Consider the following 25,655-nt stretch of genomic DNA (forward strand, 5'->3'; position numbering starts at 1 on the left):
GAATCCATTTGAAGTATGTAGAGAATTGAGAAAACAATAGCAAGTCAGGCTATCCCCTTCCCCTGCCTTCAATCTATTTCCAAAAACGTTTTTTTTTTGTTTCTTTTGTTTGTTTTTTTGCTTTTTATACCAATTGACACTTTTTTCTGTTTTAAACTTTTCAGTTTGAGATGTTTTGTTTGTTTTTTTTTTTAACTTTATCGATTTAGACATTATTTTATATGAATATTGCTGTGACACTGACAAAATATAATAGTCAGTTTTGTGATATTTGTCTATGTACTATTTTGTGGCACTTGCTGTGGTTGGTAGTGCATTGACATACATGCATTGCTTCACTCCATGTGTGATTTGAAAGCCATACAGATGTATGCCTAATTTCAGAATCTCTGTTTCACGAATTCATCCTGTACCATAACATTGTTGGAGCAACCAGAAACATTTGATGTGCAAAAGATGAAAGTGCAGCTGAAGCACATGACTGCAGCCAGATGGCGCAATGAATTTAGCTTCTTTTCTTTTATACTAATGAGTCATCACTTTCCAAGGCCAAAAGCCACTTGAGACTAAGGGTTATTGATATTGAGAGGATTATAGGGACCTCAACAATCAAGCAAAGTTAAATAGCTTGAAAATCTTGGGCATTGTGCTTGAAATCATTGAGTATTACTTGCAAGATTTCCATATAGTTTCAACATCTCAGGAATGTCATGAAGTTAAATACTGGACAAGTAAACTCACTAGTATATAGCATAGTTGTTTTTGTTCTATCGAAGCATACTATGTATGAACATGTTAAACTGAAATGTGCAGACAAGATATGATTAAACAGTGATTATCATCTCTCTCTTTGTATTCATTCCTCCATTGGTCAATAATTTTGAATGAAAATCAAAGTGAATAAACCTCCTCTGTCTTCCAACTGTTTTGTCTTGATTTGGCCGTTTTTGCAAGTATAAATAAGGAGTTTTGATTTCAAGTAGCAAACCCTCTGTCAAGGAGGATCATCACATAAGCATGTACAAGCGAAATGACTTGCAACCAAGGTGTGAATAAAATTTGTGAATTTTAATGTTTCTGTAATAATCCCGATAACTTGGTTTCTGCATCTATGGCATAAGGTTGAGATGCAACAATGGTTCGTCATCTTCATAATCTTGATAAAAGTTGCTGAATTGTGCAAAGCTTTCACCTACCCACTCTTTCCTTTTGTACTTAGCAGGAAAACAAAATTCATCAAACATTTACAATTTTTAATGAAACAAGTTTGCCATCTTTTTCTCAATACTGAAATTTAAGTTTAGAAATCTTTGATTCTTGAACTTACTTTAGAAGATCGTCTGTGTTGAAACTCGATTTGGGGATTGCCGACATGCTTAACTGTTTTTTTGGTCCCTTTGCAAAAAATAATTCGTCATCTTTTGAAACTGCTCCACAAAAGTCTTGATCATCAAACAGTTTGACATCATAAGCTGAAAATAAAAATAACTATTTACTATATCCTGTGCAGTTGCAGCAAATAATACAAAGGAATAAAGCCAATTTATCTTTAAAAATAAGGCTGGAAAAAATTAGGGTTTTTTTTTTAAGCAGAAATAGTCTTGTGATATATTTTCACCCCTAATGATCACATGTTTTTATATCTTTTCAGACAAAATCTCTTATTAGGTATTGAGAAACCTTAAACAGCTGTTGATCCCAGATATAATAATAATAACAATTTAGCCTGTTTCCATCTCTGGTGTATTTTATGAATTTACAGTCTACAATAGTGGTTCCCAACCGTCATCTTCACAATCTTTATCTAATCAACTCAAAAATCCTGACCTGTCCTCCCCTGTACACCATGTGGTGATATATAATTCTAATCATTAAAAAGTGAACTCTGTCTCATCTGAACAGGCTTAAAACGCTAATACCTTTGTGTAAACAAGCTTCAAAAGAATATAGCATCCAAGAAAAAGAAAAATGCAATAAACAGAGGAAAGCTAAAATTCTGAACAAGAATTTACTAAAAAATAAAAATAATCCAATAAAATTTTTTTAAAAAATAATAATGATAAATATGGTAATAAAAGGCTATTTTCAAGAGAAAATTTTACTGATAGATTTTTTTTAGTGATGTGTCACTACTTATCAAGGCAAGGCCAACAGCCGCTCGAAGATAAGGGTTAAGGAGATGGATGAATGGTTGGTTTAATGATGAAGAATATTTGAGAGGAGTGCAGCTGGATTAACATTGAATTTAAAGATGGCCATATCGTAGACAAGCAGACATGTGGTAATGCATTCCACAGATTGGAAGTTCTTTGAAAGAAACTCTGTTCTTGAAAATCTTTTGTTATGGTAGAGGGATGAGTTCTTGCTGTAGATGTCTTATAAACAGAAATCAGAGATTGAAGCTCAGTCAAGCATCTTCCATGGAAATAATGATAGAATAGAAAAAGACAAGCAACATCTTTGTGAGAAAGAGGCTACAGAGAAGAAAGTCTTCCCACCTCTTCACTAGATTACGAATTTGATTTTGTATTCTGTCAAGGCAAAAAAAGTTGCCCTTCCCCAGAGTAATAGAATATCAAAAAAATAAAAATAAAATAACAAATTTGGAACTAAATCTCTTCTTTCATGTTCAATTACTAGTATTCAAAATCAAGTTACCCATGTTGGGAAAACATGAAAGAGACACCATATTTGATTTTGATATTTAAATATTGCTTATAGGTTGTTTTGTTTACAGGGAGACATTAAGCCGATATTTTCTAATCATCATCATTATCATGTTAAACCTTTATAAACCTGTACTGGAAGTAAACAACGCTAGGGTTTTGAAACAGGATACTTTGTTAACAACAATCACGCATCAAGGATACAGGTTGCTCTTCACTGAGTCCGCTCTTGCTGATGTCCCGCTATAAAGAAAAGCCTTTGTTGCAGAAGAGTTTCACAACTCTAGATGATAGCAAAGAGTTAAAGTGCCTGCTTCAATATATTAACACATCATCATCATCATCATCATCATGTTGAGTTTGATGTTCGTTTTATATATTGGACAGCTTTTAGAAATTGACTTTCAAATTAACTTATCTCTGTTAAGTCTTTATTAATCCCTCTTTCTCTCAAGTCGATTCATTACTTCCTTCCATCTTTTCTTTAGCCTTTCCCTGTGACTTGACCCTATTACTATAACTGTTCTACATCTACTAACCAAAAAACCCTCATCCATCCATTCTTTCAATGTGTCCAAACCATTGAAGTCTCCTGTTCTGTACAAATTTCCCTATACTGTCCAGATTTAATTTTCATCTGAAGCCATCAAAATTAAGCCTGTCTTTAAGACTCACATGACACATCTATTGTATCATTCTTATATTATTTCTCTCCATGCAACACATATCCTCAATCCTCACTGGCCAGTTTTCACTTCTATACATCAGTACACTGTACACACATTTTTGACAGATTTTCCTCTTAGTTGACAGTAAATGATGAGAATTACCAAAAAAATAAAAGGTACTTATAAAAAGAGAGACAACAGATCGATTTTTTAAGATGCAAAAACAATATTAATTACTTAATTGTCATGTCAAAAATAGTAATATATCCAAAAATTACGAAAATTCGTTGAGTAGAAAGTTAAAAGTAATTTTTACAGAAGATTGGGGAAAATTGCATTTTTCGTAGATGTTTTAGAGTAGACGATGAAGATTTCAGAAACATGGGACATAACTCAGAAAGCATATTTTAGATTCCATTTTTTGTTTTATTTTACTTTAGTTGAAGTTCTCAGAAATCAAGAGGCCCACTGCCTGGGGCTAACACTTGAACTCTATATGAGATACATAGATATTCGAATGTTCCATTAAACTTCTTTATCTCTCAAACACTGAGTTAATAAAGAAATTGAGAACATAGTTTTTCTTTCCCCAATTAACCATTTTCATATATTGTATTATATCTCATTTTGGTCTTACTGGATTCCAGGACAAAAATTTATCTAGTCTGGTGGAATGTCCAGCTTCATGCAGTTACTCGAGGTAATATCACTTGGAGAAGGTGCACCATTCCTCGTAAAAGCTAGTGTAAGTTAGCCATAGTGAGGAGATCTTATTTGGGCTGCGAATTCTATGTGATTTTGAATATTTGGTCAGGGTTTACTTCTAGGGAAAAGTATCCTCTTCTTCTGACAAACCCCTGTACAGAGAGATCTTAGACACTCGAGGATAGTGTCTAGTAGGCATTCAAGCTCTTTCCAGTAGGCATTCAAGTGCTCTCTGGTAGGCATTCCAACAGGTGCATTTAGTATCGAAAGACTTCTTTTTTTTTTACTAAAAACACAATAGCAGTTAATTTTCGTAATTTTGGGATATATTACTATTTTTGACATTATTAATATTGTTTTTGCTTAAAAGGAAATATTTAAAAAAAAATCGATCTGTCACCTCTTTTTGAACAAGCACCAAATAAAATAATAATAAAATGAAGTTAAATTACATTTGTGTTCTGGACTGTCCTCAAACAAGTCAGATTCTGTGTTCCTCCTTTCCAAGAATGCTTCAGTTTTCATGTCAGAAAAAAGATCCTGAGTTTCATCTTCATGCTCACCAAAGATATCAAAGTCATCGCTTGGACTGTTGCAAAATAAAATTTTAAAAATAAAATAAAATCTTTAGTAAAATAAGTAGTGTTGGGACGATTAATCGGGAATCAGAAAAAATCAGAATTTTTTGGGGTATTGGAATCGGAAAAAAAAAATTGTGCTTATTTTCCGATGCCATAACGATTCTTTTAATTGTCTTTTTATTTGATTCTTTTTTTAAATAAAATCTTCTATTGTTGGGACTAATGATTATATAATAAATATGTATTGATTTTAAACAACTATTAAAACTAAAATTTAAAGATCATGCTGCACAAGTGTATTTTTACGTCTGCAAAAATATATGCATATTTAACATGTGTTTTTACAGTAATCAGGAAAAAATAGCAATTTTGTAGTTAAATCGGAATTGGTAATTGTATCGGAATCAGGAATTTAGTACGGAATTGGTAATTGTATTGGAATTGAGGAAAAATATTGGAATCGTCCCATCACTAAAAATAAAGTCACTTCAGTGAAGGTAAAAATATAATAGAAAATTGAAAAGAAAAAAAAAAGGGAAGGGAGAAAGGTAAAAAAAAAAAAAAAAGAATTAACTGTTCATATAGTTTTTTGGGGAGGGGAGTAGCATTACTTTGCAAAAGTTTAAATGCTAATAATTATAATATATAATTTAAATATTGTTTTTGAAGAAACGTAATTCCATTTTCATGCCATCAAATAAAATATTTAATGTCTCTCATTAATAGAAGGTGCATTGCAAATTCGCAATATGTAACAGAAAATCAAATGCTAATGCATAATGGCATGAGCCCTTCTTGAAGTAACTTGAACTCTTCACATTTAAAAACCTCTACCTGTACTTCATCGTCCTCAGGGTGGGAGAGAAGTAAAATCGTCAATGCTGTTTTCATCTCAAAATGTCAGTGCACATCAGCTTGCTTAAGACTGACAGATGTTTATTAAATCTCAGCTGTGTCCGAGCAATTGATGTACATAAGTGCAAAGAGTGAAACCTATATGGCCGACACCAAGATTTGAAAAACAAAACAACATTTCAGTCTCTTTGTTTTTTAATCTTTCTCTCTCTTATGTTTTTGCCACAAGGGAAAAATTGTAATTCAGTTGGATTTTGAATGTCATTCGCAGCGAGTCGGTTTCCAGCTTAACTCAACGTTCGAGAAAATGCTCTTAAAAAGTTTAAATAAATTTCTATTTTTATAAGACGTGTGTGCCGCTCATTTCATAGTGTTCAGTTCCTGTTAGTAATGATGCCGACAGAGAACTCAAAGAAATGACCCATCAGCAGACATAACCAATCTAAATCTATCATTCAGCAGACATAACCAATCTAAATCTATCATTCAGCAGACATAACCAATCTAAATCTATCATTCAGCAGACATAACCAATCTAAATCTATTATTCAGCAGACATAACCAATCTAAATCTATCATTATATTGTGTTTGCCATGTCCAAGAACAGACATTTCAGAAACATCTTCATGATACAGACAAACCAAGACAATCTCCTCGGCAAGCCATCAGGTTACAGCAGCAGAAATGATATAAAATAGAGAAATTCTCCCATAAAACAGATACACATAAGCAATCCATAAAGCAGCAATATAGGAACCTATCTTAGCAATAAAATATGTTATTATAATAACATGGACGTCAAATGAAAATAAAACAAAGCTCTTCTATAATCAACAATGAAAAGTATTTATTTGTGTTACTTACACCATTGGGTGTAGGTTGGTGAAAGTTAGGACAGTGTCAAAGTGAAGAAAGGAATTAAGTATAAAAGTTTGTTTGACTGCTGGAAGTCTTCTTGGGATAAGGTATCTTCAGTGAAGATAGGTTCATTCAGTAACAGAGGCTAGAGAGAGGAGAGGGGAACATCCTCTTCGATTCTAGAAAAATCTCTTTTGACTGCTATCAAATCCCAAGGGGCCAGAAGTAGTTTTTCACATTTCTGGTTGAAATAAATACACTTTAGAGTATGGTTGGTCTGCATGTCACCAAATCGCCTCCCAGGCACTGCTCTTCACAAGAGAAAATAAATAGCAGTATCTATGACTGCTATAGTGTGATACTATGATCGCCCTACACCCACCCACCCTGAGTGTTAAGAAGTGATTCATATAAATAGGAAATATGTGCCAGAAGTAAAACGGCCATAATAATGAGAGGAAATAATTTATTAGCAGAACAAAAGTATAAGAAGTGAGATTATTAAAAGATTATAGGATGGAGGGGGGGGGGCGTTGAAACTTTTTTGATCTCTTGAGACAGGAAGACGTCTCATGGTCGCTGGTCAATTTCCAAATAATAAACCACTCCTGACTAATGGGACAAATGCAGAAATAGTCAGTTTCTATTAAGCAGATGTGGTGGTAACTAAATCAAAAGACTAGAGATATAGAGGTCAATATATTTAGAGATAGTTTACAGACAGTTTCTCAGTTTGGGACAGTGGTCTACAGTTGGCTGCTCAGAGGTCCTCAAGAGAGAGTCAAAGTCAAATGAGAGTAGATTGAACCGTGAATATGATCACTGGGGATCAACATTTGGGGTGCCTTTTTCTACACTATGTGACAGTATTACACACGTACACACACATGGCTCAACTGAATTATATCAAGAATTCATCTTATGTTGTTTTATTGTAGCATGATCATGAAGGTGATCATCAGGTCACAACAGCAGATAATTCCTCACAAAATATTTACTTGCAGCTCTACTTATATCCAATGGTAGAACGCCAATTCACAAGGGGCAAATCCTTACAAAACATTGATTATCAAAAGAATGCTCGTTCCATCAGCTCACAGTAAAAAGTGCAAAAACAGATGATCTAACATTTAAATTGTGCAAGTTTTTATGGTAAAGGCAAGTGCTGTTCAGCGATAGTTTCATCATTTCCAGTCTGTTCTGTCAATTGCAATCGGAATTATTCAGGTCGATATGGGTCCCCTCTTATAGAAGTACCTAAATATCAAACAAATGTTGTTTCATAGAATTGAATACCTTTTCTTGTCATCTATAAAGTCTTTGGAATGGGATAAACCCGAATCGATACTGTCATCACTTTTATCTTTGATGATCAAAGAGTCTGCCCTTTGAACTTGATTCGGAGAAGCACCTGCAAGAAAATAAGAAAAAAAAAATCAATTTTTTGTTTATTGAGCATTTTAACATAATTTCTTTAGTAAATGCTGACAACATATTTATTTATGCTGTTAATGAGAGTACAAATGCAAAGAACAATCTTTGGTGCTGGTACAGTTTCTGATCCATAATAAAGCTGGCTTTTCGTCGACATCTTCTGGTTGTTTACATAAACAGACGAAAATAAACATATGCCACAACATGCAGAAATTGTGCAATGCTCACCAAAGACAATGATATACAGTAGCAGATACACGCATGTAAACATATATATATATATATATATATATATATATATATATATATATATATATATAGGATTCTCTGAAAAACAACTTGAAAATACTTGAGATTGATGTACATAACTGAGAAGGTCAAGTGGAAGATCGATCACTGTGAAGCAAAACCATCAGAGAAAGTTGTAAGATTTTTGAAGAGCGGCGTTTAGAGCTTGCTGCCTTAAAATGCATTTTAAGAAAGCAGGATGAGAGTGTCCTGTCAGAGAAATTGCAACTGGAACTAAAGTGCACTGTATGTGGCAGATACTTTCTGTCAAAAGCTGGTTTTGTTAATCACATGAAATCACATAGTCAAAGATATGGATGACAGTCTTATAAGGAAGCTTCTACAGCACACCTGACAACGCTATGTTGTCATATGTGTGGTCTAATCTGCAAATCTAAAAGTGGTCTGACACGGCATTCGAGGATTCACAATATTACCATGCGATCACCTTTACAAGAAAGAAAATTTTTATGGCACATTTGTGAACTTTCATGTAGGTCTAAAGTTGGATTGAAGAGTCATTTACATGCACACGAACGCAATAACACTTAGAAGAAGAGATGGCAAACTTCTGTCAAGAAGTAGCAATAATCATATATATATATATATATATATATATACATTTTTGAAAAGCATCAAATCTTTAATTAAATGATAAGAAATTTTAAAACAATTAGAATTGGAATCAGCACTTCTATCGGAATCAAGAAATTAAAACTGTAAGTTGAAATTTACAATCAAATTTATTGTTCGACTGAATACTCCAAAAAACAATTTACAAAGTTTGAATTATCTTCCCTTTTCATTCCACAGAGCGTCAAAGAACGCTATTCTTGCTATTCTTCTGATCAGAGGACAGAAAGAAATCAGTAAATTATATTTGTAGCAATGCTAGAATTTGCTGGTTATGGGATTAAATGAAACTGCAATTTATTATAGTCATAAATTGCAAAGATGTACATGTCCTTAAAAAACAACGAGTGAAAAAATGTAAAAAATGTAACAGATAATAAAAAAACATAACAAAACAAACTGGGCATAAAATTGCAGCTTGCATGAAGATTCTTTCAAAGATAATCCAAAAGGCAAAAATAATTCTTTAGAAAGAATCAAATCCAAATTTAAATCTAGTTGAATATAATTAGTCCGGTTGGAAAATTTTCAATGTAGCTGAAATTATGGAAATTGTTTTTGCGGATAGTGCAAAAATAGGTTGATCCCCACTTGAGTGGATTTGAGAAATAAGATGGACAGAAAATCAACATGTCATGTCTCATCGTTGGCTTACAGATAGATAGATATAGATATAGACACATATATCCGTTTATATCCAATTTGAAAAAGCAGAATTAAACTCATAAACAAATACAATTGTGATTCAGAATAAATAAGTAGATAATCAATTCATGTACCTACAGTAGTGATCAAAAATGAACTGATAGAGAATTGACTCAGATCAGACAAGGAATTACTTGAAGAATTACTAAAAGAATATAAATTAGAGTTACAACTCTAATAAATATTTCTGCATTGTTGTGTATCTATGAAATATCTTCATCTTTAATTTAAAAGAGTGATGTGAAAAGGGGAGATAATTCAACCTTTACTGAGAGGAGGGGGTGATGAAAGCTGGAGATAAATACATAATCATTGTACTCAGTGTAAAACGTTTTCACATGTTTCATTCAGTTAAACGTTACTTTATTTCAATTGTCTATTATTATTATTATTATTATTATTATGAAAAACTAGTTTATTAATTATTTGTTGCATAATTTATTACAATAAATCTATTTAACTTTAATGTATTCTCTGCAGTTTTATTTGATTTTGTATTTCCCCTTTCATTCCCTCCACCCCAAAAAGTTTGAATTATCTTCCCTTTTCATTCCTCACACTCGCAAAGAGTTTGAATTATCTCCCCCTTTCATGCCACTCTTTTAAATTAAAGTCGACATGTTTCACATATACACAATAATGCAGAAGCACCGGAAAGTTATATTCTTTTTGATAGATTACAAAAGTTCAGGAATTATTAACTTTACAAGTTATTCAATTTTTTTTTTTTAATAATATTACATTTCTCATCATCATGACCATGAGGATGAGTATGTACTCAAAGTCTGTAAAAATATGTGAAAACTTCTGTAAAATGTAAGTGAGAAATTCTGTAGAGATGCATTTGTAGCAAGGTTTTTAAAATGCATTATTTTGGTCTCTGGATTGGACGGCTTACTGGCATTCACTTTGCCTATCTCCAGTTGGGTATTTAAATTTGACTGTTGAGATGGTTATAAAGATTAGATGATCATGGACATGACTTCTACAAAGCACCAACAATCCTTTCTGCACAAAACAACCTCTCTCCATGTGGTCACGGCCACTTATATCCACTACTGCATGACTAGCTCCAAAAACACTTAATTTCAAGGGAATTGCTAGCTTTCTGACTGGTCCATTAATGAAAATATTTGAATTTTGACCCTCTGATCTGTCTACTGGTATTTTCCATTGTCTACATGCATGCTGCTTTTTTCATCCCAAAACAAAAGGAAATAAAGGAAAGAAAGAACGGAAAAGACCAAACAAGGAGAAAAGGAAAAATAGTATCTTAATGGGCCGGTTGTTTTTAAATATTTTAAATTTTTATTGAGCAAACATTTTTTCACTGTAAATACGTTTTCTTCAAATAAAAAATATTTGGTACTAGTGCACTTATTGATCCGTGCTGAAATAATAATGTTATTATTTAAAAAGCCATTCTTAACATGGGTGTTTTGTACCTATTCTGTACTTTAATCTTACAATTGAATAAAAAAACATATAAAAAACTTTAATTAAACTTGGAAATACGATTTTAAAAAATAGCGCAGATCAGTAAGTGCACTAGCACCAAATATTTTATTAAAAGTAAGTCATTTTATGTCAGGCTTTTTTTATGTCTCAATTTAAAAATAAAATTAATTAAGAACTAAACAAGTTAAAGATGGTATCATGTTTTTGTTTTTTTTAATTAAACAAATAAAATTTATTCGTTTTATAAATATATTTAACATGTCTTATAGAAAACGTTGTGGCTTTTTTTAATTGTGATTAATGTAGTACACAGCAATTAAAAACACACTGATTAAAAAATTAATTAAAACATCAATTAAAACATCAATTAAAACTGTGTTAATCATAGGTTGTTTGCCAAAGAGTTACAAATGATTAAAATGGTCAATCATGTTCGCAAAGTGAAATGGTGAGAGAAAAAAAATAAACTTACCAAGAAATTCTAGAAGATTTGGGCATGATGAAACTCTTGGAGTCCTGCTCAAGAATTTCATCAAGTTATCCAATGCCGCCCTGCGTTCTCTGTTCACTTCATCTGAGGTTATAAGCACCTTTCTAGGGAGAGGTGGGAAGACGACCCAAGAAAATTTCTCATTTAGTAGCACATACAGGTCTTCAAAATCACTAAATTTCTTTCCCACCTGAAACGAAAAGTAATAACAATTATCAATAAATGTTCACAGGAAATGAACAACAAAAATAAAATATTGAATTAAAATTAAATATTTTTAAAGGGAAATATTGAATTAAAATAAAATATTTTAAAAATAAAATATTGAATTAAACTTACAAATTGTTGGCAGTATTACCTGTCAAAATCTAACTCCTATAAAAACAAAAAGTTTATTGCTGATGTCAAAAGAGCCAATAAATTTGTCTACCTTTGTAACACTATTGATCCCAGTGTGCAAGCTAACACAACTACAGGGTGGAACGATAAAATTGTCACCCTAGAAAAGACGACATGATTCCATTTCCGTTTGATGAAAACCAGTTTTCTCTTTTTTTGTTGCAGACCATCTATTAGTTGGCCAGTTGTATGTGATAGGAGCCTTCTATCATCTCTGAAAGTGACACAATGTTTAACAAGCGAGATGTAGATATGATTTTCAAGTGTAATTCGATGTTTACAAAAAAAATATGTATGGATAGTTGTTTTTTGTTTGTTTGTTTGTTTGTTTGTTTGTTTGAGTGGGGGAAAGAATAGCTTGGGCGAACCCTTCAGTGTGTGTGTGTGTGTGTGTGTGTGTGTGTGTGTGTGTGTGTGTGTGTGTGATTTAAAGAGATATTCAATTGTAAATCAATGGTTACATTAAAAAGGAAAAGTGCAAAAAGACACACACTTCACCACCGTTTAATGTAGTACACAGCAATTATAATAATAATTTTTTGATGTGGGTGGAGGCCAAAAATACCTTATACCTTAGTCAAACCCCAGTGTATGCGCATCAGGATTAAAAGTGCTAGGTCAAAGTAAGTATCTTAATCATAACTGAAAGCGAAGAAAGATACTGTTTTCCACATACACTTGAAAAAGAGAACTGTTATAATTCTAGTAGTATTATTACTGCTAATACTGATATTATTAAAAGTAAAAATAAGAAAAATAACAATAACACTAATAAAACTAAGCATGAAAATAGTAGTAGCAGTAGTAGTATTAGTTGCTGTAGAAAAAATTCTAATAATAATGACCATAAGAGCAGTGAGCAATGTACGAATGTCAAGAAGTGATATAGAATTGTGTTTTATCATGGGGATATATGAAGCCGAGGCAAAGAGAAAAAAAGATAAATTTATACTACTGGAAGCTTCTTCTGTACATGTAAATGGCACAAACTGCAAGACGAGAAGCAGTGTGTAAATATGCTTATATCAGTGTGTGTCTGCGTTTAAAATATTTCAACTAAATAATTTATATAAGTAATGGTCGTATAGTGAAAAATAAAGAAAGTAAAATAAAAGTAGGATAACTTATAAAGCCATGTATCAAAAGAATGTATTTTTATGATAAAAAAGAATCAAAACAAAGTAAACGAATGTTAGTTTTTAGGCAAAAGTAATATGTATAAAAGTAATGCATGTCAGAAGTCTAATAATTTACTGGTGATATGTTGTTATGTATGGCATTGAAAAAAAAAAGGCCTGGTGATTTCTGGTTCTGTGGGAGGAGTAAACTTAAAGAGGAAAAATATTTGCTACTATCTTTCTGGGATTACGTATTTGAGAGAGTAAGACAAAGCAGATAATGTATAATATTCATTAAACGGTAGTGAAGTGTGTGTCTTTTTGCACGCAAACATGCTGCAGCATTAGTTAGAAGTGGTGAGGGTGAAATATTTCCATTTGTTGCTTTTCTTTACTGTTGGAAAGTAATATGAGAAAAATTGTTTCTATTTTATTATGTATAGAGATAAAAAAATTTAAAAAAACACAATTCAATTATAAAAAAGGTTTTATTTAATTATTTGTTAACAAAAACAGTCTAATAATAAATAAAATTTTATTTGATTAGTTTTAACAAAAAAATTTCAATCATAAAAAGCAGTTTGATTTTCTTATGTGTTAATAATTTACAAAAATTTCCCTCCCCACTCAAACAAAAGCATCCAACTTAAGATATAATGAGTAAAACTTTTCTAAAAACATCACTTGTCAATTGTCGATTTTAAAACCGGAAGCCTTTATCAAGTAAGCTGTTTCTCTTTTAACTAGGTATGTAGGAGGACGGCGAAACCTCCCTGCAAAAAAGTAAAACCTTGAAGATGCATTTAGAAAATATTTTAGTGTAATATGCTAATTCACACATGTGTTGACACAACAGAACATTCGCTCTGGTATGCATTTCATTTTGTTATATGACTTATGGGTGCTTTTTAGGAATAGGTATCCATAAATTTGTAGTAGTTATGTAAGCAGTTCCGACTCCAAATGGAGAAAGTCAAATCAAGACCCGACTTTTATCGAAATATGCAAAAATAAAAAGAGCTACTGTTACTTGCGAGACAACTATTTTTCAATCAATTAGAAAGATCAGATTCTGAATTTTATATAATTTTTTGGATACCTTTATTACTTTTCCAACTTTCCATTTGGAATTTTTTGGATAACTTTTCATTTATTTTTACTAAAAGGGTTAGGTTAGGGTTAGTTTAGGGATAAGTTAGAGTTACTATAAGATTAGTTTAGTGAATTGGGTATGAAATAAAGGATATATATAAATATATATATATAGACATACATATAAAAATGGAATGGAATGAAACATTTAGAGAATAGAAGGGTCACCAGGTGGCAAGTCCTACCTAAAACATGAACAGAGTTCCATATATGAAAAATGGAGAAAAACGAAATTTTAGAACAAAACATTTTTATACAAGAGAAGAATATAAAAGTGATTCAGCCATGACAGAAATCCTAAAATAACATTATCGAATACGTTTAAATATTGGGTAAAATTATTTCGTTAAATAACGTCTGCGTAAAAAAAAAAAAAAAAAAGAAAAAAAGAAAAGCCTAGTAATTCATTTGGATTGTTCACTGAAGTTCATTAGCATTCACTAGTATTGGAAGTCTTCAGTGAAACTCGGATTGATGACGTAAGGATAAGTATTCCTAGAAAGTAGCAAGTTAATGTGTGCTATTCTATTTCAGTTTCATTATTCTTGTTGTTAAGTTGTGAACACAGCAAAGCAGAGTGAGTCAAGACACAAAGAAAAAAAATGTAAATAATTCAGCAGTCAAGTAATGCATGTTGTGATAAAGAGACAATCAAATTCAATTGTGCTAAGTTAAGTGCTCAAAGTAAAAGGTAAAATGGGGCGGTTCGTGATTAGCCTAATAGTTATCATCACAGACTATGCAATCGATTATGCAGAGTTTAAAAAGCGCATAATCACGTTGACACACCGGTTCCCTGCTGGATCACCGAAGTTGACGAACGTTGAACCTGGTCAGTACTAAATGGGTGACCATTTGGGACTTTCAGGTGCTGTATGTGCTCTCTGCTTATCTCAGCATTGTTTCCAGTCGTCCTGGTCTTCTTGCCACTAGACTCAAACAGTGCTGATTCAGGAGAGGTGTGGTTGTGAATTGCGCAACCCTTGCCTCACAATTACATGCACTACTATCCCTAAGGGGTATCCTTTGTCTTTCAAGACTGAATGGAAGCATGGATGGATGGTTTAAAACCAATCTGTTCTAGTGGCAAGTTATGCTCTAATACCGAGGAGGGAAGTAACCAATAATTTTCTCCAATTTATATTTAAGAAATCGAATGCAATATCATATAGTGTAACATTAGAGAACTTTATAAAATAAACTTGGATTTTGGGGTTGATTTTAATTAAGCACAAACTTCCCACCCAGAAAATAAATATCTGTTTTCTAGCTCTCCTTTTTTTTTTAATATCAAATCTACCCCCCTCCCCGAAATAGAAATGCCTGTTTTTCTGTTTACAGAAAAAAAAAGGAAATCAAAATTATTTGCTCAACCCTAAAGACTTCTAAAGATATCAGTCTCTCCATTGCTTCCTTTGAAACCAGCTTCAGAAAAATAAAATTTCCAAGTGAAAAGGACTTGACAAAGTGCTGTATCTAAACCAAAGAAACCATTTTCTAAAAAAAGCCTATCCTAAACTCTTCACTTTAACTCTGAAAATCCATACATATTGAGTGTCAGATGACTATACCACACTGACAAGACATCAGCAGACTCTCAAACTTTGCCAGGACTATACCCTGCTCGACTGTGTTTGTGATGATATTAATGCAGCACTTCTCAAGTGTTCAAAAACATGTGTTTGAAGATTATAATGTTCACCACAAATATTGGCTTGGTTTATTGGGCTCTATGTCTTAGTCCTTTTCACAAACTGCCACTTTTATGCCTAAGTTCGATATGATGATACAACATTTTTTTTAAGTAGGTTAGGAAATATAGTGTTTTTTTTTGTTTTTTTTTTTTACATAGGCATCACCACTTATCAAGGTCAAGAGGCCACTTGAGGATAAGGGTAAAAGAGTGTACAGTAGAAATTGAACAATATATTAATCATTAGTAATGGAAATTCGGTAAATTTGTTAACAAGTGGGACGGCTCATCAAGAACTTATTTATGTTAGACTTGAAGACAACCATATTGTAATCAGCTGGAAAGCAGGAAAATGGAAGACAATTCCATAGGCGTACAAATCTAAGAAAGAAGCTTTATTCATGGAATTTATGTTTAGGTTTAGGCACAGATAAAGAGTGGGGGGAATTATTGATAGTGTTTTCAGCTAGACGAGTGTTTCTTGTGAAAGTTTGGAGAGGGGGACCATAGACTGAAGCTCAGTCGAACACTTTCCATGAAAATAACAATACAGCAGAGACAAACTCTCAACATCTCTTTTGTGAGATAGAGGTTGCAGAGAAGAGAAAAGGATATCTCCTACGAGGCTACGAAGTCTATTTTGAACTCTATCAAGGCAGGACAAGTCCTTTCTAGCAGCTCCTGCCCAGATGTGGCAACAGTATTCCATCCTTGGACGTACCTGGCTCTTATATAGATAGAGAATTGCATCAACAGTGAGATATCTCCTGGATTGATAGAAGGATCCCACCATTTTTCCAGCGGCCTTGGCAACAGATTTGATGTACGTGTTCCATTTCAGATCAGGAGTAAAGGTCAAACCCAGAAGCTTGTCAAAACTTGAGGCCTCCTCAAGACGAGAGCCATTCATTTCAATTGATGCCAGATGTGGATCAGAACGTTGATGATGTAAAGAGAGAAGCTTGGTTTCAGATGCATTAAAAGTAACCAACCACTCCTTTCCCCATTGTACCACGTGCTCAAGATCAGAGGAGAGAGAATCGGAGAGAACTTGGTCATTTACTGACTTAGATGTGCTACCATAGATGGTAGTGTCATCAGCATAAATGTCTACAAATGATGTAAGGATGTGATTTGGAAGATTATTAATGTAGATCAGGAAAAGAGTTGGGCCCAGGATGGACCCCTGAGGGACTCCAGCATTAATACTGTGAGCGAGCTTTTGATTTTTGCCCATCAACTACTACTCTTATGAACCTGTCAGAAAGAAATGATTTAAAAATTGAGAAGACATTTCCACCTATACCATAGCTAGAGATCTTGTGAAGTAAACCTTCATACCATACCCTATCAAAGGCCTTAGATATGTCAAGAGCAATTGCCCTAGTAAGGTTGCCTCTGTCGAGAGATTCGCTAATCCTATGCGATATAACTGTAAGCACATTTGCTGTCGATCTAGCAGAACAGAAACCATATTGTGTGTCACTAAGAAGGTTATTTTTGCTGAGATGGTTGATTACTTCTCTATTTAACACAGATTCCAGCAACTTACTCATGACGCACAGGAGACTTATTGGTCTGTACTAAGAGGGGGATGAGCGATCACCTGATTTCTTAAATACAGGGCATACTGATGAGATTTCCAGGGTGATGGGAAGCAATTCTCCTTAAGACAACATTTAAACAGTTTTGTAAGTATGGGCGCTAGTTCTGGTTGAAGTTTTTTGAGTACTATAATTGGAATACCATCAGGGCCAGTTGCTTTACTGGAATCAAGGTTTTTGATTAGCTTGGCAACATCACATACAGATATATGTATATCACATAGCGTGTTTTCTGATACAGGAGGAAATATTGGGGGTTGGCGGCCTTGGTCGCAAAGGGTAGAATTAGCTGCAAAGTTCTTGGCAAAGAGTTTGGCTTTGTCTGATGCTGATGAGATTACCTCAGGTCCATTGATGATACTTGGGATAGAGCACATGCTTCTGTTTGCTATTTGCCAAAACTGGTGGGAACCAAGCCGCTGCTCAGCTACTTTGGACTTGACGGACTGAGCATACAAGTCTCTTGCATTCTTTCTTACTTTCTTACAATGGTTGCTGGCAGTCCTGAAAGCGGCTTTAGTTTCCATACATCTATTACGTTAGAAGCAGCGGAAAAAGTAATTTCTGTACACAATGGCAGCAGCACATTCTGGAGAGAACCATGGCTGGCTGTTAGGTTTTTGCTGGAACTTTTTCGAGGGTATGAAACGGTCTATACCTACAATTAACCATTCCGTCAGGTCTGATACTATAGAGGACACATCCTTTTTAAACATGGAACACAGAGGTAGATCTGATATAAATGTACAGAAGCTATCCCAGTCAACCATAGTGTATCAATATACTGTACGATGGAGAGGTACATCTGGGGACTTATTATATTTCATTTTTATCTTAATTGATACAACAAAGTGGTCGGAAGATCCAAGAGGAGACAGAACAGAAACTGAACATAGATCAGGGCAAGTTGTGAGAAAAAGGTCTAGTAGACTCGCATACTGGCCGTCGTTGTCAGGCACACGGGTGGGTTTATGATATAACACACGAGTGGGTTTACGATATGTTACTCTCCCATAAGTTCAACAAGTTTTAACAATTTAATGAAAACTATTTAATGAAACCATTCGTTCGTTGCATGTAAGTGTGAAAATCGAACAGACCACACATGTGTAAATGCATGTATTATCACTCGCGGATGCTCAGAAACAATTTATAATATGCACTGCAAATGAAAAACACCAAAAAGGAAATTATCTGTGCAAGAGATGAGACAATGAAATGAAGTTTCATTCTATATTAATAAACAAACTTTATTTGTTATCTTCATTAGTAGCGTTAGTACAAGAGAGAAACGGGTTAGTAGGTTGAAATGTTCTTGTGTAGGGATAGAATTAATATATTGCTGGCTTGTTGAGGAGAAAACAGCTCAGTCCACACGTGTTTATAGCTAGTAGTCGCCGGGACGAAGGAAGCCAGTTACAGGAGAAAGAAAGGGGCAAGGTATTGAGCCTGTTCACGTGTTGTTGTGGGTTTGTGTGTGTGTGTGTGTGTGTGTGTGTGTGTGTGTGTGTGTGTGTGTGTGTGTGTGTGTGTGTCGGTATATGTTCTTTAGCATGATAAAGAATGTTTGTTTGGGTACCACACATGGAAATAAATGTGAGTTTGAAAGGTTGCCATGGTAGCTTGTAGTATTCACTTTAGTCTGGGCCGAAAGCCCCAGGCTAATATCTGCTGCCTGGTAGGGTCAGAATGAAAGAGGACTGAAAGTTTCAGATTTCGCCTTTTATATACTCTGTCACATGATAGAGAGCTGGCTTGTGATTGGACAAGCCAGGGAGAAAATGGATTTAAAATCTCGAGTCGTGAGAAGTAGCTCCTGCCTGTGATTGTAGTGAGTATCGACTGCTACAGATACACCCTTATTGGAATGGTTTTCGGAAGAAAACCAAAAATGTTTATTGAAATAAAAGAAAGGATCTTTCATGTGTGTCAGTTGTAATTTAGAAAATTCGAAGTAGTGAGGAGTTTGTAATATGTCCGTCCATGGCAGTTGCTGATAAAATCCGTTTGTGTTAACACAAGGCTTGTTGCTTGTGATTGTGTTCAAATTTGTTCCGTAGAATTGAATATAATTTCTTTAAATTTGAACTATTCCAGTGGAATTTGAAGTCGTTAAGTTGCTCGTTGCTAAACGTCGGTGATGAATTGTTTTGTTGACAAGCTACAGAGCAATGAAACGGACCATTTAACTTATCTAGAATCTACAGTCAACTTTTACACAGGTAATACCTAAAATGACACAATTTTTGGTTCTAAAATGAACATCGACTTATAAACAAGATCAACATATGCACAAGTATATGTATATGTATACAGTAGATGTCAGAAAATGAATGAACAGTTATGGTCTTTCACTTTCATTTTTTCTGCAAAGAATTAACTTTTCAAAACAACAACAAAATCATTCCTCAATAACTTCATAATCTCAGACAAGCTGCATATCTTTCAACAAAGACTGGGGTCGAGATTCAAGAAATATATATTTATGAATAAATCATTAGGCTGCACAAAAATAGAAAATAAATAAATGCTAAATACTGCATAACAGAGACATTAAAGTTAGAATGAAGCAATTTTTGAGAGAAAAAAAAACTTAAACACTAACCCTAATGCAGATTTCGAAGGAGGAAGTTTCATGAGAGTACAAAATTCACAAGCAATCCCCAGTCGCATGTATATCCCCATTAGGGGAGATAATGACATTAGTTTTTTACAACTTTTGCAGGGAGGTGTTGATGTCCTCCTACATACAGCGCTTGGTATTCCCAAATTAGTCACCGATCTGGTATGCCTAAATTGGTCACCCATCTGATATTGACCAGCCTCAACATTGCTTAACTTTGGTGATCTAGCAAGAACCGATGTGTCAACATGATTAAGTCACATATAATTTGTTCAGAGGAAAGCATACACTAAACCCAGGAAACTCGCTATCAGTGACACAATTTTTATGGCCTGTTTATAACCAGTTACCGACTTTTGGTTTGGCGATGACCTTCATCTTTCCTTTCTGGTTGGTCTTTCTATTTCGTTTTACATAAATTCCACAATGAGTATACACAAAAATGGTTATTTGTCACTTTATCATAACGATTTGGAAGGACACCATCTACTCTTAAACTCTACCCACATTTCATTTCCTCTCATTTATGTCCACTTTGTATAATGTACGTTGTTTGTCTGGCATAATTGTCAACTGTAATAAATTTATTAACCATACTTTTGGATTTGGTCTTTCGTCATGATGTGTTTGGAATATATGTTTAATACAAAACCTGTGAATTAAAATAACATATTCTAAAAGATGAAGCTATGAAATTTTTTCATATATCAAATTTCAACAATACGCAAAAAAGAAGAAAAGCTTATTAGAACTCACCACGAACTGTACGACATCTGTTTCTTTGTGTTTAGGTAACTTAAAAACAGGCAAGTTGGTCACAACAGTGACCTGGAAGTCTATCGTTTTTATTAGTAATCCAGGAATTTCTTCATAGGTGGGAACAGAGATATCAATACCTGTCTCTTTATTTTTGAGTTGCCTAAAAAAAAAGAAAAAAAGAAAAAGAATGGATCATCATTATTTAATCAACAATTGAGGAAAAACTGACATTTATTTGCAATTATCGTTATTTTCTTTGTGCGTGCTTGATGGAGCTACAATCCTTGGTTCACCCATACCTTTTTGTAAAACCTTCACAGCAAGTACTCGTTTGACTATCGCCACTGCAAAACATCATCCATTCTTCTTCTGTGTACCTAAAATGAAACAGAACTTCCACGACAGAGCTTCTTTCCAAAAATTGCTCATCTTCAGAATACGATGCCACAGATTACATTTCCTGCTGACTACAGCATAGGCGTCTCCAAATCCAATAACAACAGATACTTGTTGAGCTATACTCTTAAGTAATCTATCCTTGCCCTTTTGACCCCTCATATCCATTCCTCTCATGGCATCATCATCATCATATTCAGTTTAATGTCCTTTTTACAAGCCAGTATACATTGGATAGTTTTTAGAAATTGACTTTCAAATTAATCTATCTCTGTCAAGTTTTTATTTATCCATCTATTTTCTCAAGCCCATTTTCATCACTTCCTCTCGTCTTTTTTGGCCTTTCCCTGTGAACTGAGTCTTCTACTTTAACTGTTTTATATGTTCTAAATTGAGGACTCTCGTCCATTCTCTCAACATGACCATACCATCAAAGTATCCTGGTCTACACAATCTCCCTATGCTATCCAAACTTAATCCTCCTCTGATGTCATCTGTAAGATTATGCATCCATCGAATAGACAATCTCATTAACTTGTATCCTTGAGTGGCTCCTGGGCCTTGATAAGTGGTGACTTATTAGTATGTAAATATCATATCTATAACTGGTTATTCTGTACCATAATTGTATGATACAAATCAGTCTGACAGTGGCTTTGTTGCTGTTAAAGTGTTATATATTGGGACTTTTTGCTAGTAAGTAGCGATTATGTTAACTAGTATAAATTTTGGTAAGGGTAACATAGAGTACATGTCAGGATAACATAGCGGGAAATGGAAATAGACTCAGTGTAGCTAGTATGATTGATGCAAGGATACAAAGGTTAGCTCCCTTGTCAAAATGTACTAGAAATGCAGGTGTCAAATGATTAGACAAAAATAGTCACATGTTCGGAGGACAGAACAAAGTTTCTAAGCAGCTTGAGTCAGGAAGTGAACAGACAAGACATTCTCGACAATGTAGAAATCTAAGTAGATATTTCCTCGAGACTCTGTTCATTCATCGACTATTTTAAGGCTAAATAAGAAAATGAAGTAAGAAGTAATTTATGTGATCTCTCCCACAAAGAAGAAAGCTCTCTAAATAAAACCTTTGAATGTCAACAACTCTCCATTGTAATTCTATACATGAGTAGATTCGTCTTGAGGCAAACAGAAGATCACAACCACAAGAGGATCACAGCTTACACATGAAAAAGCAACAATAAAAAAGAATGAAAAACCAGTGACTACGCATGTATGTAAAAAAACTTAATATATTGATTTGTTCCTTGATCACTCACACACAGAAGCACACAAGTATGCGTTTGGTGGAAAAGATATGTACAAACAGTTTGTTCACCTAACTTTGTTTATGAAAATGTTACATGATTACAAGATTCCAATTGCCCACTGTCTGTTGATTGACATTATATACAACACTTACATTACATTTTACATATTCCTCAAAAAGGATTCGTCTTAGGTTGAACGGAAGCTCAATGACCACAAGAGGATCGTGACGCATACAAGTGACAATAAAAAAAAAAATGAAATACCAGTGACCATGCATGTATGTAAAAAGACTTAATATAGTGATCTGTTTCTGAGAAAAATCACAACTGTGCAAGTACGTGTTTATGTGAAAAGACTGTGAATGGTTCGTTTAATGATTGTTTATAAAATTTTACAAGTTATATTCAGTCTTATAAGTTCACCTTCCCAGGCTTTATATTCTCTCTGATAAGGAGTTAGTTTAGTGCTAATCTGCTGAGGTGATCCTACTAGGATATGTCGATGAGGCTGCTCATGCATTTATTTGTAGACCAGGGTGCACTTATCATAGCATATTGGCTTCTCACACCTAACTAACCTCCTGCCAATTGTTCGTGGGTTGGCCTCTTTTAACCATGACCGTAACTTTATGTTTGACCTTGAGAGTTGATAGGGTCAGATCGATTAAGTTGCTGCTGATTGTTTTTTGTTTACTCATGTTATAAGTATAACACACTTTTGAAAGGGTTAGTCTTTTCATAAAAAGATATGTATTAACTTGATAACAGTTTGCTTTTCTCAGATCATTTATTCAACTTTCTAACTGGATGTATCTTTATTAAGCCACACTCCTAAAATAAGCAGTTGCTGCTTTTTTTTTTTTTTTTTACAAGGTAGTCACCACTTATCAAGGCCCGAAGGCCACTCAAGGATAAAATGGCGTGTGTTTTTCTGTTAGTCACAAATGTCTCCAGATTAAGGCTTTCCAACATTCTTCTCCTCACTAAATCGGCACACAAAACTTTAACGACTGGCTAACATTAACGGTATTATTGTCAGTCAATACTTTTTTTTTTTTTTTTTAATTACATTTTCACCCCAAACAAGGCACATTGCCACTTTGGTGTAGGGGGCTACTATACTATCAGGAGCAACAACTACTGGGGTACTATGTAGGGATTTGGGCAGCAAGATGTCGGTTCACGTTGTACTTGAACTTCTGCACGTCAGTACAGTTGGGGAAGCAGTGACCTGGAATGGAATTCCAAAGTCTAGCGGTTCTGGGGAAGAAACTACTGGAGTAGAAAGATCTTTTACATCTAGGGATCTCTACAGTGTGGGGGTGGGATTTAGCAGCCTGTCGGGTTTGTCGAGGGTGTTCACGTCGTGGGGGCACAAGTGCTTGCAGTTCGTTAGAGCATTCACCATTAAAATACTTGTAGAACAGGCAGAGGGATGAAACGTTTCGTCGATGGGACAGAGGCTGAAGCTTAGATGCCAGTTCTTGGGCTAAGTTGAGTAATTCTACAGACTAGGAATTAGCAAAAGTCACTCTCTAGTTACCACAACTCCCAGGACCACTCTGACTTGGAGGAGTGGTAGTACCTGTCAGGACCCCATCTATGGTTTAACAAAAACGATTGTTTATAGACTATATTGTATGTGTTGTACCCCCTACCCACCTTATTGATACAAAAAAAAGTAAATACTACAAATACTTTAATGGTGAATACTCTGATGAACTGCAAGCACTTGTACCTCCTCGACATAACTACTCCCAACAAACGCGACAAGCAACTAAGTCTCATCCCTTTACAGTAGAGATCCCTAGGTGTAGGAAAGCATTTTACTCCAATAGTTTCTTCCCCAGAACTGCAGGTCTTTGGAACTCCCTTCTGGGATACTGCTTTCCCAACTGTACTGATATGCAGAAGTTCAAGTGTAATGTGAACAAACATCTTTCTACTCATCTCCCTTCATAGTGCTCCCGCAGATTATATCCCCGATAGTAGCCCCCTACTTCAAAGTTATATTGATTTAAATTGAACATACGAAATGCAGAAAACACATCTCACGGATTTTTTTTAAATATGCAATATAACTAACTGGCATACGACAGAAGGGAAAGAAGTCTGTTCATTATATGCCACAAGAAAAATAACCCACATGCTCTAATAAAAATTTAGTACAATTATAGTACATGATCTATCCTTTGAATGCGACCTATGAAATTTTGTTTATGTTTATAGTATGTGACCTACTTTAAAAAGCGTATTTTTGCTTTACTCAGCTTCCCCCCAAACAAGGCGTATCACCACTTTGACGTTAGGGGCTACTAATTGGGACCATGCCTAAAAAAGATTAACAAGATGTTGGTTTACGCTACATTTGAGCTTCTGCATATCAATACAGTAAGGGAAGCAAGTAACAGGAAGGGAATTCCAAAGACTAGCTGTTCGAGAGAAGAAGCTGTTGAGTAGAAATTTTTCTGGTATTTAGGGACCTCAACAGTGAAGGGGTGTGATTTTGTTGCTAAGCGAGTTTGTCGGGGTTATGTATGTCGAGCGGGTACTAGTGCAATGAGTTCATCAGAGCACATTCCATTAAAATACTTATAATACAGGCACAAGGATGTAACATTGCTGCTATGGAACAGGGGTTGGAGTCTAGTTGACAAAGTGGGACCTAATAACTTTCAGGTAATATATAGTTATAGTAGAATAGCTGGTAAACACATGGGTAAAATATGGCAGTTAAAAATTAAATAACGTAAACAGCTAAAAAAAAAAAAAAGCCAAAGAAAAGGTTGGTTTTGTCTGGTTCAAAGGCTGGACCAAAAAATACACTCATTAATATAACCACAAACCCTAAGTTTGGGGTGTCAATATGCCAACCTGGACTTTGGGTTGGATTAATAAAAGGTGCTTTTTTTTTACAGTTAGTATTTAACTGATATCCATTTTTTGGAGAAATTTGTTTCAGTTAGATTTACTAATTGTCTCCCTTTTATGTGATTTTTCTAAAATAAAGACGACAAATGGCGTCAATCTAGTGTAATATTGCTTATACATAAATTCATTTTATTTTTATCAAAATTCTACTCAACCATTTTCCATAAAATTTGGTCTTATAAATCTAAGCTTACTAAGGTAGAAGGGGTGAGCCTTATATTATAACAGAATCTAAAGGGTAGGTCATATAATACTATGGATTTTTTAAACCATCGATGTAAATAAATGGTGTAACACGGTACCAAAACGTTTGGCAAAATGTCAAGGAATGTTATTTCCCTTCCGCGTGACACCAGTTATTTAA

At 34.2% G+C, this 25,655-nt stretch overlaps 1 protein-coding gene across 1 annotated transcript in view; it reads right to left on the reverse strand.

The window, feature by feature from the left end:
* Window positions 1-25,655, reverse strand: part of LOC145295942 (HCLS1-binding protein 3-like) — a 40,985-nt gene that overhangs the window by 3,051 nt on the left and 12,279 nt on the right. Inside the window, exons 2-6 of the mRNA XM_080141825.1 lie at window positions 20,688-20,850; window positions 11,325-11,532; window positions 7,631-7,745; window positions 4,492-4,628; window positions 1,328-1,472 (exon numbers count right to left, since the gene is read on the reverse strand). Coding sequence (XP_079997951.1) covers window positions 1,328-1,472; window positions 4,492-4,628; window positions 7,631-7,745; window positions 11,325-11,532; window positions 20,688-20,850 — 768 coding nt within the window. The remainder of the gene's footprint in view (window positions 1-1,327; window positions 1,473-4,491; window positions 4,629-7,630; window positions 7,746-11,324; window positions 11,533-20,687; window positions 20,851-25,655) is intronic.

This window comes from Euprymna scolopes, chromosome 16, assembly GCF_053919585.1.
Source record: "Euprymna scolopes isolate OS-2025 chromosome 16, ASM5391958v1, whole genome shotgun sequence".
In the NCBI taxonomy this organism is placed as follows: domain Eukaryota; kingdom Metazoa; phylum Mollusca; class Cephalopoda; order Sepiida; family Sepiolidae; genus Euprymna; species Euprymna scolopes.